Source organism: Rhinichthys klamathensis, unplaced genomic scaffold (assembly GCF_029890125.1).
Source record: "Rhinichthys klamathensis goyatoka isolate OS25496 unplaced genomic scaffold, OSU_Roscu_1.1 h1tg000033l_1, whole genome shotgun sequence".
In the NCBI taxonomy this organism is placed as follows: Eukaryota; Metazoa; Chordata; class Actinopteri; order Cypriniformes; family Leuciscidae; genus Rhinichthys; species Rhinichthys klamathensis.
The window spans coordinates 1305501-1325264 of NW_026606582.1; the positions used below are offsets into that span (position 1 = coordinate 1305501).

General features: G+C 40.7%; 1 protein-coding gene across 1 annotated transcript in view; it reads left to right on the forward strand.

The window, feature by feature from the left end:
* Positions 1-19003, forward strand: part of kif21a (kinesin family member 21A) — a 63621-nt gene extending 44618 nt beyond the window's left edge. Inside the window, exons 22-35 of the mRNA XM_056245754.1 lie at positions 1167-1268; positions 1410-1575; positions 3817-3837; positions 4452-4509; positions 4604-4658; positions 4857-5065; positions 6180-6311; positions 7654-7790; positions 8307-8481; positions 10462-10626; positions 10727-10844; positions 11812-11982; positions 14495-14694; positions 18514-19003. Coding sequence (XP_056101729.1) covers positions 1167-1268; positions 1410-1575; positions 3817-3837; positions 4452-4509; positions 4604-4658; positions 4857-5065; positions 6180-6311; positions 7654-7790; positions 8307-8481; positions 10462-10626; positions 10727-10844; positions 11812-11982; positions 14495-14694; positions 18514-18601 — 1797 coding nt within the window. The 3' untranslated portion in view covers positions 18602-19003. The remainder of the gene's footprint in view (positions 1-1166; positions 1269-1409; positions 1576-3816; positions 3838-4451; positions 4510-4603; positions 4659-4856; positions 5066-6179; positions 6312-7653; positions 7791-8306; positions 8482-10461; positions 10627-10726; positions 10845-11811; positions 11983-14494; positions 14695-18513) is intronic.
* The last annotated feature ends 761 nt before the right edge of the window (positions 19004-19764 follow it).

The window sequence follows — 19764 nt, forward strand, 5'->3', positions numbered from 1 at the left end:
GTTCTCTTCTTTCGATTTGTAAATTCTCTTAAGATGGTGGAATACCCTGTGAACTACTCTTTGCAGGGCACTTGCAGTCGAATGAAACACTCCTTCTATGATCTGAATCAAAGGTGTAAACATTGGGCCTTCAAGCACCATCCAAACATTGAGAGCAATCCACTCAGATCTGTCAGTCTCTTCGTTGCATGGGAAAAGCCATTCGGCGTCGGTTACAGAAGTTCAAGACAAAATTCACTGCATTTAGACCTTCAAAGCAAACAGGGCCTTGCGATGTCACATGCTTCAGTGGATGCTTCAATACCACACAGCTTCATCATTACTCGTTCAGAGAGACAAACTTACCAATTTACAAAGTATACTTGGATGTTTCCAGTGTAGACAGCCTAGAACTGGAGCTGGGAGCGGTGAAAGGTAAAGAGCCCGTCACTCATGATGACTTTGCCAACAACCTCCAGCGGCTAAAACAATGTCGCCGGTAATCCAACCAAAAAACATGAGCTATGCTAGCCACTATATTTCTGTATCCTATTGTTACCTGCATTGTTGCTTGCGGCAGAAGCATGCTAATATATATGTCTTCTGTCTTGTTGTGTACCTGTTGTATGTGCCATCTGTGTACTGCATCGTACTGTGTAATGCTGGATATTTTCATCTTACAAAGACCTCTTATATGTCAAAAGATAAAGGAACATTTCTTATGTCATGACCCCTTTAAAGCTGCAGTCCATAACTTTTTTGGGTTAAAAATTATCCAAAATAAATTTGAGCAAGTACATAACCAGCCAGTGTTCAAAACTCTCTGCTTGCCTTCGCTCGATTCAAAGCAGTAAGCTTGTAATAATGTTTTTAATTCCAGTGGTACTGGTGGATTTCAGCGGGAGATTCGAGCATGTCTTTGCATCATTACGTCACATCTGTACACATAAAGAAGAGTCCCGGCTAGTAGGCTATATTGCGTGTGAGGATGTTAGAGGTGGAGATTTATAGCCTTTTCTCACAGCACTTCGAACAGAGATGGCGACAAAGAGGAAAAACTACGGACTGCAGCTTTAAATCAAACCACTGGAATATTGCTTTTAAACTCGAATGAATTCACTCAAATTACTCTAAATCAAACCACTAGTATTGAAAAAATTATATACCGTTTTTTTTTTCATGCGTAGGAAGAGGGTGATGTTATTGATGTCTCGTCTGTGATTGGTTCCTGCACTCTGGCTGAATCTCGATTCCTACTGGACCATTTCATGTCCATGGCCATCAACAAGGTATCCAATCACAAAACTGTTACTCTGCTTTGGTCTTCTCTGTTACATGCTATAATGTTAAAAGTTCAATTCTCATAAATAGATTCATTCATTTTTAAAACATTAGTACATTTGGTGTTCATCCTGGCCACATGCTTTCAGGGTCTACAGGCAGCTGTGAAGGAATCTCAGATAAAGGTGATGGAGGGGCGGCTCAAGCAAACTGAGATCAACAGTGCCACTCAAAACCAGCTGCTCTTCCACATGCTGAAAGAGAAGGCAGAGTTTAACCCGGAACTGGATGCGCTGTTGGGGAATGCTCTGCAAGGTAGGGACATCCCTCCTGAAACTTATCGGTTAGCTCTTTGACCCCAGGCCCTAAGACCCCAACAGTGACCTTAGCGGTACTGCTCAGCCCTGCTAGCGTGCCAGAATACCCATTATTGTTTTGTGATTCTGCAAATACTAGAATATTCACAAAATGTGGTCTAAAGGGGCCAGATGTCTGACAGACAGTTACTATTTTCCAAATCTGAGGTAAAGTGCAATTGTGGACTATGGAGAAGGGGTGGCCAAGCCTGCTTCTGGAGAGCTACTATCTTAGCTTAGCTTCAGTTCTAATCAAACATGCATGAACCAGCTAATCAAGGTCTTCAGGATCACTTGAAAATATCAAGCAGGTGTGTTGGAGCAGGTTTGGAAATGAAGTCTGCAGGAAGGTAGCCCTCTAGATCCACTTTTCCACTGGGGCTGGTGCTGGAGCCGGTGCCCAATCTGGAAGCAGGGTGTGCTTTTCCACACAAAAAACCCTGGATAGTGCCCAAATCTTGGGCAAGCGCCCGCTGGGCAAGCACTGGCTCCAGCAACTGCACCAGCCCCAGTGGAAAAGTGGTATAGTAGCAGTATTTGCTACTCCTGGTCTAGGGGTTGCACTAAGTAGTCGATTAATTCTGCCACTAGTTGATGTGCTGAGTTTTTGAGTTTTGAGTCACGGAGTAGCACAAGCCAAAATTCTTGAAACCCACCCTTAAACAATTCAAGTATTGCCCAGAACCTGACAGAAACTATAACTATGTGTAGTTTTTTATGCAGTATTTATGACGAAGTGATGAAGATATGCACTTTCATTTGTAGTGATGTAAGCCTGAATATTATATAAAACAGGCTAATGGCTGAAACACAGATCATGTTCAAAGTCCCGTGTGCTCATGGCTAACTGGAAGAGCAGGCCAGAGTGCCCTTTGCAGCTCTATGAGTATTGTTTGACACAAGTCTGTCTGGAGTCTGAGTCTTGTCATGGGTTTGGAAGCACTTGGACTTGGTCTTGACTCAAACTCGACCCTCTTCGGGTCTCGGTCTTGACTCTGACTCAACCCTCTTCAGGTCTCGGTCTTGACTCTGACTCGACCCTCCATGGGCCTCGGTCTTGACTCTGACTCAACCCTCTTCAGGTGTCGGTCTTGACTCTGACTCGACCCTCCATGGGCCTCGGTCTTGACTCTGACTCGACCCTCCATGGGCCTCGGTCTTGACTCTGACTCAACCCTCTTCAGGTGTCGGTCTTGACTCTGACTCGACCCTCCAAGGGCCTCGGTCTTGACTCTGACTCGACCCTCCATGGGTCTCGGTCTTGACTCTGACTCAACCCTCTTCAGGTCTCGGTCTTGACTCTGACTCGACCCTCCATGGGCCTCGGTCTTGACTCTGACTCGACCCTCTTCAGGTGTCGGTCTTGACTCTGACTCGACCCTCCATGGGCCTCGGTCTTGACTCTGACTCGACCCTCCATGGGCCTCGGTCTTGACTCTGACTCGACCCTCTTCAGGTCTCGGTCTTGACTCTGACCTTACCTTCTCAGGTCTCGGCCTGGACTTGGACTAACATGAGCTGGTGTCGACGACAGCACTAAACTCTGTTGTGTTGAGTTTGTGGTCTCAGCATCAGCATTAAGTGTGGTCCACATTGCAGCTTATTTTGCCCAAGAACCACCTTTTTTAGACAGGAAGAGATTGTCTAAATGACATGTCTGACCAGAATTTATTTTTTGATACCTTAAATTTTGTGTGTCTGGTCCTGCTTCTGGAGGGCCAACGTCCTGCGAAGTTTAGCTCCAACCTGTTCAAGCACACCTGCTTGAAGGTTTCTAGCAGATGACCTGCAGATCTTGATAGGCTGGTTCGGGTGTGTTTAAATATGGTTGGAGTTAAACTCTGCAGGAGATTGGCCCTTCAGGAGCCGGATTGGACACCTCTGATACCACATTAATGGACCTACATATAACAAAGTTGCACTTCATTCAAATAATCAATCAGTCCCCATGAAAGGTTGTACGGTGTCCCCATGTACAGGCTTTCCACAGTCGTTAAACACCTTAAAAATCAGGGAATTTTAAAATTGTGATACACAGGCCTGGAAAATCATGGGAAAGTCATAGAAATGGGTTGGTTAAAAAGTGTGGAAACCCTTGAAATATCTTTTCCATATTCACATTGTATTGTGGTATATCCATGAATACCATCATACCATATAACTTCATCTTTTCTGTTCCCCTGTTGCCTGATTTAAACAGAACTAGGTAACATGCCCTTGGGTGAGTACCAATAGCCACACTCTCTCTGTAATGAGCGCATGGGTCTACCTCCTTGGACTAACCACAGGCTAGCGGTCCCGTCCGCAGGTGCATGAGGCTTCTGTCCATCTGTCCACACCTCCTCTACTGGTTCTTACCATTTTAAACCATCAATCCCCAGCTAGCAACATACTACTTATCACCAATAGCATAGGCTACGTCGCAGTCCAGCAGCAGGAAAACAAGCAATTCTTCCAGACCATGTACAACTAATTTTTTTCCTTCCTTTTTGAATGATTTACCATTTGTGTTCCCTCATCCTTCTTCTCCACAACTTTTTTGCACTAACTTTGACGATAGCCTCTTTCTGGTCACAGCTGATATCAGAAAACGGTTTGGATCAGCGTTCACGGCAACTAAAGAAACTAGCATGGTAGCGCTGTGCATAATTTATCCTCATTTGCTTTGTATTACTACCACACTCTCGAAAGTCTTTTAAACATCACAGATAACAGTGTCGGCGTGTTTTTGCTTTAATTCAAGTATCTTGCAAGTTCTTCCAATTCTTCTGGTGCAAGTTAGACACCCATTTGTGGTTGCTTGAATATCCACTCTCATTTCTTTTTCCTCGTTAGAAAATGGAGACGACAGTAGTAGCGACGAGTCGACCCCAAGTCCTGCAGTGGAAGGAAAGTAAGTTAATCTGCCAATGGCATATATGTTTGTTTTCATTACTGTGCTTTTATGATTGAACAAACCGAAGTCAATATCTTTTCCCATAATTCAGCACCCTGGCCTCTGACCTCATGAAGTTATGTGGCGAGACTAAATCTAGGACTAAGGTATGGGACAAATTACCTGAATCTTACCTTACCGAAAGCTTGGTAACCAAGAGATTTTATGTGCAAACCATTCAAAAGTTGATCCATGAGCTATGATCACCTTAATCAAGGCACCTAATCTCAGTTGGACTGAACCTAATAAGTGACTCTGGATAACACCCATTTCCTTGCGTATTTGTTTTCGCAATAATTGTAAAGGCCCGAAGGAGGACAACTACTCAGATGGAGTTACTCTACGTAAACAACGGTGACTCTGGCCCGGACACACCGACAAGAGACTTCATCCCTTTACACCCAATGACTGAGACACCCGAGGGAGCGGGAGATCTGGAGTCGGCTGGAAACGCAGTCAGAGATCGGGACTACATGCTCCCCCCTGCCGGATTGTCCTCTAGAATGGGTAGCATGTAAGTGTAAAGTAACCTTGCTAACTAAAATCTTCACTTACTTACTGCTCCATCTCACATCATGCATGAACTAACTACTCCTGCTTTGTTTACTTTAAAATGTCCTTTTTTTCCGCCAAATGTTGTGCCTTGTTAAAGAAAGATGCTTTGATGTCACACTAATATTTTTTTCCCGCTATACTGTTAAGACTGATCTCATCTGGTTAATTTCAGCTTAGTCAAAAGTTTACAAAACTTCAAAAATGGTTTTCTCTTAACACTTTTATTCAATTGACTTGCATTACTGTTCCATGTGAGTGGCTAACAACACTAAACAACCAAGCTATAGTCTAGAGTCAGATTTGGCAATACTCAAAAGATTTCAGACCATTATAGTAAATAGTTATTTACAATGACTACTGATAGCTAGATAACAGCATGTGTGAGTTGTGGGGACTACTTTGTAGTGGGAAGAACTGTACACTTCTGGCAACTATTTGTGGTTTACCAGAAATTTACTTCAAGTTTGACCAGAAACAGTTTTTGCAAAGGATCGTGTTCAAGAATAACATCAACTGTGATGATCTACATCAAGAGGTTAAGACGGGTGTTATTCACAATAACACATGGTTTACGTTCATGTTCTTTTAACTAAATCACAATCTGACATCTGTTTGAACTCCTTTTTTCACAAACATTCCAATCTTATAAAGTTATTTGAAAGTTTTTAGTTTTTTTGTTCACAAGTTCAATAATCATTTCACTTCAGTGAAAAGTTTAACAGCTGTGAGGAATTTTTGTATAGTTGCCACAGGTTTGCCGCCAGCCTTGGCGAATATTTTCTAAATAACTGTTTGCCAGTAGAGGCAGATATTTCTGTGATTCGCCACAGAATTGGTTGCCAGTAGGTTTGCATTGTTGCCAATGTTTTTTTTTAAACCAGCAAATAAAGTTTTTGCTGTAGTAACTTGAGTTTAATTCGCTTTTTTAGCTTAAAAATACAGACAATGTTAAGTTTATTTGTGTGTTTTTTTTATGCATGCTGCCCACATTATGTTTGTGTTTCTTTTTTTTTTTCAGTCCTTGTGTTTTATTTTTATGTTTCTGTCTTTCACATTGCAAATGGATCTTAAAGTAGCAGCTCTGGCAACAGACTTCCAGCAGGTGGGCAAAAGAGATTACCGGAACCATCCCCTCTTTCTCGCAGGAAGACTTATGACAAGGGACAAGCCGTGGCTGACAAGGCCAAAGCCAAAGATATCACACAGTAAGAGCCAGCACCCCCCAGCGGCAGCAAGTTACTACTCCAATTTATGGAGGTTTCTGCCTTCTGCCTGTTTGTGTTGGATTTAAGACAGTATACTTTCACAATAGTAAATCCTGCAAACAATAAATCCTACGAATCCTGCAAACAGGATTTGTATGTAGAAAAATTGGCATATAAGATAAAAAAAAACAGTTTTGAAGAAGCATGCTCTCTGACTCTTACCCCAAAGTGTAAAACACTAGCTACTTTACATTGACTGCAATAATCATACTTCTCGCTTTATTAAAGAAGAATCCCTCTCATATCCTCGTTCACATGCACATTAACGAAATTCCAACTTAGATTTATGACATTAATCCAGAAAATGGTATTTACATGGCATTTTCAAATTCAGAATATGGGTTATAGTCCACATAAAAAGTGGCCACAAAATGCCGAATTGGCTTGGATTGGCTTAGTTCTAGATTTTGCCCTGCAGAACTCGCGTGTGGGAGTAAATAAACTCTAGCCTAAAACAAAAACTGTTCTTCAAAATGAAATGTCGCTAAGGGGTTGTCGGGGCCAATGTGTTTCCCGCCACACGACCGCAGCGAAAACCCTTCTGTTCTCCTCGGGCAGGAACATACCGGTGGCCGTGAGAAGTTCTTGCCTTACAAATGCTGACTACTCTGATTATTTGCATCTGAAGTGTTTTTGGTTTTTAATTTGAACTTAAATTTAGTTTTTCATAAGTTAATGGAAGAACACATTTCTGTGAGTGTTTGTGAATACGTGGATGTTCCTGCATTTATAGTGGTTTCAGTAGTTCTGGGAGGATGGGCCGGACCAGCATGACTGATTATCAGTAAATCAGACGGTTTTATTGTTAGTGTGCTTCAAGGCTCTCCACCCTATTTTACTTTCTGATTCCTTTTATTGTATTTATTTTGATTTTGCATCATGAGTGTTTGTTTCACTGCGTGTGGATGAATTTCTGGACCGCATTCATTGGCACACACATATTTTGCTTCACAAACTATTTTGGCAAAATCATACAGTGCCATGAAAAATGACTTGCATTCATGATCTCTGTCATTGTTAATGCCGAGAACTCAATGACAAACTTGGGTGTTTTTAGACAGTTTTTCTGGAATCTTTTCTGGAATCTTGACTCCAGTTTCCGGAGTCAACATTTGATTATATGAAACGTGGAGATAAATATGCAGTGAAAGGGAATCAGGAATGGGGAAAGTACTTTATGGCGCTGTATCTGCAGCAATGTGTGTATGGAAGACAATGATGAGTCGATACACGAGTTTTGACGGAGGAATCTCCTGATTGTTGGTTTGTTGATGTGCGTCAGAGGTGTGATCAACCCTGTTCCTGTGTCGAAGAGCGGTCGCGCCGGCTCTCTGCAGTGTGTTCATATAGCCGAGGGTCACAGTAAAGCTGTTCTGTGTGTCGACTCCACAGACGACCTCCTCTTCACCGGGTCAAAAGGTCAGAGCACATGATATGCTTTAGTCTTTCCCTGCATGTATGCTAGAAGGATTCAGTTGTGCTCACTCAACCCGTTTCACAAAAATACAATGATTTTGGATTTTTAGTTTGGAGAATAATACCATGTTATTTTATGAACGTTTATGTACCATTATAGTATTTAAAAATTTGAATTAGCTTTTATTTTTTACATTTTTAAGTTTTTTATTTTCATTTTAGTTTAAGTGATTATGTGCTTTCACATTTCTATTTAGCTTAAATTTTTATTTCATTTTTAAACAAACTTTTTTTATATCAGTTAGTTGCCAATGCAACATTTCTAATTTTCATTAAGTTTTTCAATAAATATTAATATTTGATTGTATTTCAGCTTTCATTTTTAGTAAAAAAAATAACCACGGATTGTAAAGAATTTAAAAATTCCAGTTCCTTCGTCTTTTTTTATTTTATTACTTACTAATAAGAATAATTGGTCCAACCAGTTTTGTATAACCTGGCCCTGTTTCCTTCTGCCAGACCGGACCTGTAAAGTGTGGAACCTGGTGACGGGACAGGAGATCATGTCTCTAGGAGGCCACCCCAACAATGTGGTGTCGGTGCGTTACAGCTCCAGTCTGGTGTTCACCGTCTCCACCTCCTACATCAAAGTCTGGGACATCCGAGACTCGGCCAAGTGCATCCGCACACTCACGTGAGTTCCTGTACATATCAGACATGCATTCAGAAACCACAAGCACAAACATTTCATTCTTCAAAATGAAGCCGCAAGCGACGACCTTTGGGGTCCAAGCATACATGGCCCGTGTGGATGATAGTTCGGGATGGATGAAGCAGGTTAGCCAGGTTAGCGATACATGCTGGTGTCAAAAGGGACAACTGACTTTCAGAGGAAATCACTTATTTCAGCCTGCAAAAATATTTTAATCATATAATGCAAGAGTTTTCGGGAAGGTCTCTTTACGCGCAAATCACTCGCATATTTACTCGTATATTTACGAATGTTTCATGAATGAGACCCATTGTCTTGTCATCCGTGTGTATGAAGTTATGTGAAATTTGGATTCAAACATCTAATCTGATTAGATTTCAGAAGAAAAAAAAGTCTTAATATGTGGACAACAGCACAGCGTGCTGAAGTCTGTCGGCCAGTTTGAGTTACAGAACGCTTCAATGACAGACAGAAATCTCCTAAACTACTTGACTGATTCACACAACATTTTCCATGCATCATCTATAGACAATAGTATATTTCAAATATATATATATATCCTGCTTCCTAAAGTCGATCACCAACTCCTTAGTTTTACTGTCATTAAGAGACAGGCTGTAGTTCTGACACCATCATCCCAAGAGCCTCAGCTTCACCTTCTCATCGTTGGTGATCAGACCCACAATGTTGGTTTGGTCAGCAAACTTAATAATGATATTAAAGCTGTGAACGGCCACACAATCATGTGTAAACCAGGAATACAGCACCGGGCTCAACACACACTGGGGACTGTCGGGGAGAAAACCCAAGATCTAACTGCACAATGTGGCTCTCAGTCCGGGATTTAGCAGCTTGTAGATCAGCTTGGTTGGGACGACGTATTAAACGCAGAGCTATAATCCACAAATAATAGCCTCACGTAGCAGTTTTTCTTGTCCAGCGGACTCTTGTGACGGTATAGTGATCTATAGTATCTGGGATGATGTTCTGTATGCGTTGCAGCACCAGCCTCTCAAAGCATTTCATTACAATATGAGTTAATGCCACAGAGCGATAGTCATTAAGACAGCTCACCTTTGGTACAGGAATAATAATGGCACTTCTAAAGCATGTTGGTACAGTTGAGATGTTAAAGAGTTCTGTAAACACAGCAGCTTTGCAAGTGTTGACACGGTTACAAGTGTCTCACTTCTGCCTCAGAGACGGTAAAACAGGAGTCATTCAATACTGGAAAATATATGTATTTTTTTCATTATTTTCCTGTTATCTCTGTAAAGCTGCTTTGAAACGCTCTGTATTGTAAAAAGCGCTATATAAATAAATGTGACTTGACTTGACTGTGGCACATTTGGGTCAGATGATCTTGAGTCCATGTTGGTAAAAATGTATTAAAGGTGCATTGCGCACCTCTCTGAGTTTTTGCAGAACTATGCCCCCCTCTGGCGACAAGCGAAACTGCCTTACTGTCTTTGTCTTGCGTGGAGTTTGCGTTGGGGTTCATGAACTACAAGTCGGTCTCTTTGAATCCATCTTCTACTTTTGTCGAAAGTTGACTGAAGTTTTGTCGCTCGAGTTGTCTTCGCTAATATGGAGAATGGCGGCGAATACACAAACCTGCCAGACATAGCCAGGGGAGCGTGAACGCGCATGACGTTACGCCCAGTCTCACGCTCCGGCCCGAATCCCTCTTATTTATTTCACTGTACAGGATTATAGAGGCAATCGCAGTGATCAGAGAAGGGCTCATTCAGCCCATCAGGCAATTGTTTAAGCATGTATGGGTTAGAAAAACGGGTATTTTAACATGAAATGTTGCGCAATGCACCTTTAAAAGCTTTCCGGTACCAGCCTGGACACTCCTGTATTGAAGTAATTGCAAATGTATTGAATGATCAAAATGGCCATTGAGTGTCCTGGTATTGAAAACCTCTCCCTCTGTGATTTGTGTGTTTCCACCTCCAGATCGTCAGGTCTGGTGAACGCTGGTGACCCGTGTGCAGCCAGTACGAACCGCACTGTGACCATCCCGGCCGGGGAAAACCAGATCAACCAGATCTTTCTGAACCCGTCCGGAACCGTCCTCTACGCTGCCGCGGGGAACTCTGTCCGCGTATGGGACCTGAGACGGTAGGCGTCCTTTACTTCACACACTCTGTCTGACAGCTATACATCATTTGCTGCATCAGATATCTGACAGTTTCAGTTGTTTTCCACCTGTTTTCGTCAGGTTTGTGTCTACAGGAAAATTAACCGGCCATCTCGGTCCAGTCATGTGCTTGACTGTTGATCAGACTGGCAACGGACAGGATCTGGTTATCACAGGCTCTAAGGATCACTACATCAAGGTTTGTATATCTATCTGTAATGGTGATTTGGTTGACGTTAGCTGGCGTTAGACCCTGACAAAATAGACCCTGACTATCTTTTTTTTTTTTTTTTTTTTTTTTTACATTAGTTAATGTATTAACTAACATGAACTAAACAAGAGCAATACATTTGTTACTGTATTTGTCAATCTTTGTTATAACGTTAGTTAATATAAATACAGCTGTTCATTGTTTGTTCATGTTAGTTTACAGTGCATTAACTAATGTTTACAAGATTTTAATAAAGTATTAGAAAATGTTGCAATTAACATTAACAAAGATTAATAAATGCTGTATATGTGCAGTTTATTATTAGTTCATGCTTACTAATGTTAACTAACAAACTTTATTGTAAAGTGTTACCAATAGCTTAGACACTGAAAAATAGTCTAGCATGTGTTTCTTAGTAATTAGTAGAGATTAGTATTAGTATTAGTATTAGTAGAGAGATGCTGCCAGGTAGAATTAATTCACAGGCTCTCTCTCTCTCTCTCTCTCTCTCTCTCTCTCTCTCTCTCTCTCTCTCTCTCTCTCTCTCTCTCTCTCTCTCTCTCTCTCTCTCTCTCTCTCTCTCTCTCTCTCTCTCTCTCTCTCTCTCTCTCTCTCTCTCTCTCTCTCTCTCTCTCACATTAATGCATTTATATAAATGTAATCTTCACTGTGGTGCTTATCTGTTTCTGATCTAGAACGAGCAGAAATCTGTGAGAAATATAACGACCCAAAGAAAAAAGAAGTGATAAAAATAAGCTGTTATGTAGGAGCCTATATCTGTAGGATATCTGTACACAAGGCAACCTGCGTTTGAGGCTCGGCTCGAGGTTCAGGCTTATCTGTTCATTAATGGCGTCATTAGCGACTAATCGATGTTAACTTGACTTTAATCACATAAATGTTGACTGAAAAGTCCTTTAACCCCTACCAAATACGATGTGATTTGTTTCTGCAGATGTTCGATGTGACCGAGGGTGCTGTGGGTAGCATCAGCCCCACTCATAACTTCGAGCCGCCCCACTATGACGGCATCGAGTCCCTGGTGGTTCAGGGGGATTGTTTGTTTAGCGGCTCCAGAGACAACGGCATTAAGAAATGGGACTTGACCCGCAAGGACCTACTCCAGGTATAACCAGCTATATTAACAACATTATACATGATTAAACTAAATATATATATATATTTATTAGGGCTGCGTATCGACCACAAAGCCACAGATACATTATTGACAGAGACTGCAGAAAGTCTATTAGGCTGCTGTCACTTTAAGACCGAATGCACTGATCTAATATACTGACACGGATGCAGTGCTTGCCAAGACAGGCATTTTGAGATGTTTGTGTGTGTAATCGACCGTTAAGGCACGCATCCGAAGTTCAAAGTAGCCTAGACTTTACTCGTTTGTGTTTTAGAAATCTGCCTGGGAAACAGCTTGAGATCTCTTTTAATAACTCTTTTGTAATATCAAGCACGTCCCGCAATAGACTTCATAGTACGACAGTCACATTACATGGTTTGACTAATTTGGATGTTAAGTTTGGGCTTTTAAAGAGGGGTGAAAGTGCACCGCTTTGAGGTAAAGGAACAGAATGTGGCACCATTATCGATTTTTCTCGACTATCATTTTCATGATCGTTGGAAGGCGAAATCGAAACTAAAATTCAATTAATCTCACAGCCCTATTATTTATATCCTGTTTATTAATTTCAGAATCCTTGCACTTTTCAATTCCTTTTGTTTTTCAAATGAATGATTATGTGATACACCGTTGTATCGATATTTTGAACACAGCCCTAAATTTCAATCATGGCAACTCTCTGAATAATTTAGCATGTTAATAGATATGATAATGTTAATGTATTCAGTTTTGGCGGAATAGATCTGCTACACACACTGTTGCTGCTGGACTCGCTACTGCCAATAGACACACAGACACACTTCTGTGAGCATGTAAGATATGCTGTTGCTGCATGAGTAGACATACATATATCCAGTAGCAGATCTAGGCAGGTGGAGCTGGGGGAGGTGGAGGGGTTCAGAGGAACAATGACCAGCTTGTAACGAACACTGAACCACATTATTCAAATGTTGAGAAAACAATCTCAGTGGCTGCAGAATTTCATGACTGATATATATATATATATATATATATATATATATATATATATATACACTCACCTAAAGGATTATTAGGAACACCTGTTCAATTTCTCATTAATGCAATTATCTAATCAACCAATCACATGGCAGTTGCTTCAATGCATTTAGGGGTGTGGTCCTGGTCAAGACAATCTCCTGAACTCCAAACTGAATGTCAGAATGGGAAAGAAAGGTGATTTAAGCAATTTTGAGCGTGGCATGGTTGTTGGTGCCAGACGGGCCGGTCTGAGTATTTCACAATCTGCTCAGTTACTGGGATTTTAACGCACAACCATTTCTAGGGTTTACAAAGAATGGTGTGAAAAGGGAAAAACATCCAGTATGCGGCAGTCCTGTGGGCGAAAATGCCTTGTTGATGCTAGAGGTCAGAGGAGAATGGGCCGACTGATTCAAGCTGATAGAAGAGCAACTTTGACTGAAATAACCACTCGTTACAACCGAGGTATGCAGCAAAGCATTTGTGAAGCCACAACACGCACAACCTTGAGGCGGATGGGCTACAACAGCAGAAGACTCCACCGGGTACCACTCATCTCCACTACAAATAGGAAAAAGAGGCTACAATTTGCAAGAGCTCACCAAAATTGGACAGTTGTAGACTAGAAAAATGTTGCCTGATCTGATGAGTCTCGATTTCTGTTGAGACATTCAGATGGTAGAGTCAGAATTTGGCGTAAACAGAATGAGAACATGGATCCATCATGCCTTGTTACCACTGTGCAGGCTGGTGGTGGTGGTGTAATGGTGTGGGGGATGTTTTCTTGGCACACTTTAGGCCCCTTAGTGCCAATTGGGCATCGTTTAAATGTCACGGCCTACCTGAGCCTTGTTTCTGACCATGTCCATCCCTTTATGGCCACCATGTACCCATCCTCTGATGGCTACTCCCAGCAGGGTAATGCACCATGTCACAAAGCTCGAATCATTTCAAATTGGTTTCTTGAACATGACAATGAGTTCACTGTACTAAAATGGCCCCCTCAGTCACCAGATCTCAACCCAATAGAGCATCTTTGGGATGTGGTGGAACGGGAGCTTCGTGCCCTGGATGTGCATCCCACAAATCTCCATCAACTGCAAGATGCTATCCTATCAATATGGGCTAACATTTCTAAAGAATGCTTTCAGCACCTTGTTGAATCAATGCCACGTAGAATTAAGGCAGTTCTGAAGGCGAAAGGGGGTCAAACACAGTATTAGTATGGTGTTCCTAATAATCCTTTAGGTGAGTGTATATATATAGATCACATTCATTCTAAAGTGTCACTTAAGTTTCGAAATACTTTTTGGCTTCACTCTGGCAACATTATAATGCAAGTTTAGTAGCTTCCACAAGGACAATTAGCCAATCAGTTGATTAATCCGTACTGAGGATGAAATCAGGAAGAGGCTAATTTCCTCATCAGGACGTGAATCAATCAGGGCTCAAACTGTGTTTGTCCTGGGTCTGATGAGTTGACATGTTGTTTGCCCTACAGCAGGTACCCAACGCTCATCGTGACTGGGTCTGTGCTCTGGGAGTCGTGCCGGCGTCTCCTATCCTGCTGAGCGGCTGTAGGGGAGGAGTGCTCAAACTCTGGCACACGGACACCCTGAGTCCGCTGGGAGAGCTCAGAGGCCATGACAGTCCCATCAACAGCATCTCGACCAACAGCAGTCTCCTGTTTACCGCCTCAGAGTGAGTATAACACACGCTGAACACTCGAGAACTGCTTCTCATTCAGAACCCAAGTGGAGTAAAACTGGGTCATTTGCTCTGAAATCAAAGGAGCCTAAATAAAAACCCTAGCCGTTGTTGCAGAGTAGATTCAAAGAAAGAAGTAGAATGCATTAAAAGTCGTCATTCATTGACCTTAAACATGGCTTATCTTTTGAAACAGTAGCCTAACATTAGGCAGTTTACGTGGCCGCTCGCTCTAACGTTAACCTAGATAAATGTGTGCTATTGTTAGGCGCATATCCAAGTGTTTGTGTGGAATTAGTAATGCTCTTATTACATGAAACTACTCTATTGGCGCATCCTCTTATCCTGCGGAGATGACGAGTCAAGACTGTCAACTTCATCTTTGCAGCCGACACTGACTCCTGAAAGTGTATTAATAAGTTATTAAAATGTTCAGACAGTCTCCTTTCTTTTTTTATGCATTTTTTAAGCTTTATGCATGTACTTTAGCACTTGACTCTTTCCCCCTGCCATTGGTGGAAATTTCCATAATTTATGAGACAACACTTTCCCGCCATTGACGGAAATTTCCTGCTTTCCGTGTTTTCACTGTTGTACGGTAGGGTGTAGAGATGCGCGGATGGGCTTTTATTTCATCCGCAACCGCATCACAAAACTCATCATCCGTCCGCAATCCATCCGCACCAACGTTTTTGACCAATTTTCAAAACCGCACCCGCCCGCCATCCGCTGATTGGGCGATTCAAGGCGCTGCTGATGACATCCGAGAGACTAGAAAGCTCTCAGAATATCAGCAGTGACCTCGTCTCCGATCGGCGCGCAGGGACAAAAATAAATAAATAGCCTAAATTAAACGCACTTCGGCAAACCTGACCTTATCTGATAGGCTACTGTACAATATGTTCATTGTAGCCTAATTGAAAACGCATTTTGGCACATAATTTCAACATGCTGATATTGTATGGGGCGCCAACAATGTTACGAGACAGTTCTCCATTACGGACGCGAACACTCAGAAAGCGGCACTAAAAGACTTTCAAACTTTCACAGAGGCCTCAAAAAAGCACAAAGCCTTTCTATAAAGCGAATTTCGTTTTGTATTAATTGTATCTTCATTTTAATCCATGTTTCATTAACCAATTCCTGGATTTAATAAATAGGCTAAAAAGTAAATAGTCTATCTTGATTGTAGGCTATTTTTCATTATAAAATATTAGGCTGTGTATACCGACATGGATCAATTATTAATATTAGATTGCATCTGTCTTTTGTTGGCATAGCTGATGGCGCACCAATGAAAAAGCCTAGGGTGTCACTTCGGCGTTTCTTTAATATCGAGGCTCTATAGTTTATTATATGATTGTTAGGCCTGTTGATGGTATAAAATGAATTGCACTGTGCCTGAAAAAGACGCGCTCTCCGCTCCCTTTCCGTGCATTCAAAATTAACGGGAGTCTTCAGAACAGGCTCGTCCAGCGTCAACAGCACCGAACTTAGCTCCAATGTCAATCAATGTCTGGGCCACTTGGTGGAATCCTTTACCAGAAACAATATCGAACGGGTGCATATCAAGAGAGCGCACAACTTATTCCAGGCAACACTTTTCTGACCTTCTATTTCCTTTGTTTTTAATTCTCCTTTTTTGAGTTTGTCACGTACCTCCTTCGCCGGCCGGCGTTGCCATCTCTGATAACAACAAGCAGTCTCTGCATAGACTCGAGCTGATGGAAGTGTGCTCGATTTTTTTTTTTTTTTTTGGATGTAGGTATAGTCAGATAACAATATTTAACAATGTATATTTTTCATTTGATTGGTTCAACCACCCGCCACCCGCCCGAATTTAATTAAAATATTTTTTTCCGTCCCGTCATCCGCCCGATCCGCGGTTTATCCTCGGAGTCCGCGGCTGTAACCGCCAACCGCGCATCTCTAGTAGGGGGCGCTGTTACGCATCTTCTGAATAAGTACTGAATCTCCTGATCATAACAGGCGAAGAAGCAGAAACAAGCGATAGCACATGTTAGCATACATATATAAAATAACGCGATCATCAACATTAAAGGATTAGTTCACGTTTAAAAAAACTTTTGCTGATAATTTACTCACCCCCATGTCATCCAAGATGTCCATGTCTTTCTTTCTTCAGTCGAAAAGAAATTAAGGTTTTTGATGAAAACATTCCAGGATTTTTCTCCATATAATGCACTTTACTGGGCAGCAAAATGAACAAATCTTTTTCCGAGTCAATTCGTTCATTTCGGTCGTTAAATGAATCAAATGACTCGAAAAAGATTTGTTCATTTTGATGAACGAGTTCGAACAGGAGAGTCACACAGAACAGAGCAAGGCGGGCATTTGAGCTTATAAAACTTAAACTTTGTTATTTATTTTTGAAATGAGCGATCGTTTCGCTTGATAAGACCCTTATTCATCGTCTGGTGTCGTTTAAAGCCCTTTGAACAGTTTGCACTGAAACTGTCTTTTGGACCTTGAACCGTTTGCTGCCCAGTAAAGTGCATTATATGGAGAAAAATCCTGGAATGTTTTCATCAAAAACCTTAATTTCTTTTCGACTGAAGAAAGAAAGACATGGACATCTTGGATGACATGGGGGTGAGTAAATTATCAGCAAAAGTTTTTTTAAAAGTGAACTACTCCTTTAAGTATAAATCATAACTGCCTAACATAATGACATGTCGACCCAGGACAGTGAAGCTCCGGGGTGTTGATGGACTCGATCTACTCCGTCTGTGTTTTGATCATCGTTCTGAATCCCATCCGGACGTAGTTTTTGACCAAAACTCAATTGTCTCAGCTTTTTGCTTAAAATGTTGCTTTTATTATGAAACTTATCCACAATCAAATGTTGATTAAAAAAAAAGAATGCATTAACGTACATTTTTTTTTTTTTTTTTTGTTATAACTGTGTCAGTTTTTTTCTTTTGATATATTGCATGTTCAGAAATTCATACAACAAAATATTTTGGGGGGCATGAAAATTTAGTGAAAATGGTCAAAAATGCTGGCGGTGGCTGGCAATTGTTTTTTAAAAAGCTGGCAGGTAAAGAGTTAATTAAAGGCTCATTATTATGATTTAGTATTCGTCTGTAATGTATAAATATCTTAGCAATGTTACATATAATCAGTTTCATACTCTTCAGACATGAAGGATAGCAAAACTAACTGATGATGGGAGATTCAGGAGGCAAATAAAAAGTGCACTAAAATCATTTTGAAATTCATAATGTTGCTTCGTTTTTTCTTAACAGGAAGCAAACTTGTATATCATCAATATTCAAAATATCAAAAACTGGTATATTATATTAGTATAATATTTTCACAAAGTTCCATTACTGGTTCTTGAACATCTATGGAATATTTCTCAAACAACAACCAAAATACAGCATGGCATTAAAGTGATTTTTACTTAAAGATATATAATGACTATATTTAGTTTAGTTGTAATAAATCGTGCTCAGTAATTAATAAATATAAGAAATATATATATATTTGGGCTTTTAAAGAGGGGCGAAAGTGCACCACTTTAAAGGAAAGGAACAGAATGTGACACAATAATCGTTTTTTCTCGACTATCATTTTCATGATCGTTGGCCCAATACAAAATACAAAGGTGTGTGTGTGTGAGAGTGTGATTAGCACCCATTATTTGAAGGGGGTTTCCTCCTCAGAAGTACTAGAACACATCGTTAGGATCCAGGATTATTACATAAAACTGTAATCAGACGCAGAATCATATTCCTTAAGTCCCCATCTCTACCCTTCCCTTCACCACCCCTCTCCTCTCGCCCGCAGTGACCGGACGGTGAAGATCTGGCGTGCGAGAGGAAGTCTGGAGGTCACAGATGTGGCCGACATGATAGACGAGGGCGTCAGTAACTGATGACTCCTTCCACGCCAGCGCCACTGCAGTGTTACTACGGTAACGCAGCTGCCAAAGACATTTGCACTTTGACCCCACCAATAACTCTTTGGCATCCGACACACACACACCCTGACAGAATCTACCCGAATCGGAATCTTCTCACTATGGTTCCTTTGGACGTTTCCCAGAGTTCATTGCGTCTTTAGTGATGCCCCACAATTAGGTCAACGTCACATGTTAAAAAAAGCTCTTTGTCCTGAAATGTCAGCTTGGTTAATTCTAACAATCATGAAGACGAGGAGTTCTGTTGGGCTTTGAGGAAGAGGAACCGGATCTTCTGTAGCTGGCTTCAGCGTTCCGGTTCTGGGAATCCAGCAGAACACGGAGGAGCGATGGAGAACTGGGGGAATCTCACTCCAACGGGAAAAAAGAAGTCATGTTTTGCATAAAGAAAATTAAGGCTGGTTTAAGTTCACTACGAATTTTGTGAAATTTATTTTGCATTATAGACAATTAGACACATTTCCCCATAATTATTATTACTATAATGGAAATAAATCGCATTCTCATTATCTCTCTCTCTCTCTCTCTCTCTCTCTCTCTCTCTCTCTCTCTCTCTCTCTCTCTCTCTCTCTCTCTCTCTCTCTCTCTCTCTCTCTCTCTCTCTCTCTCTATATATATATATATATATATATATATATATATATATATATATATATATATATATATATATATATATATATATATATATATATATATTAATGCTGATTGAATATAATCTAAATATACTGATTGTGTGTGTATATATATATATATATATATATATATATATATATATATATATATACACACACACACACACTTAATTGTATAATGATTGTATAATGATTCAATTATATAATTATATATTATGTATCATTAATAGTAATATATTTGCTATAATACTGTACAAGAACTAAATATTATGTATTGGTACTGTATAAGAATTACTATTAAGAATGAGAATTGCAAAAAAACTTGAAACGCTGAAACTTCCTGTCGCAAAAAAGAAAAAGTGAGCTTAAAAATTGCTTCGTTTTTGCATATAATTTCTTTTCTCTGAAGCTTTTCTCCTTTTTTATGGGTTGATTTATGACCCTGATTATTCTTTCTTTTCACCCAACTGGAATCACCATGACCTT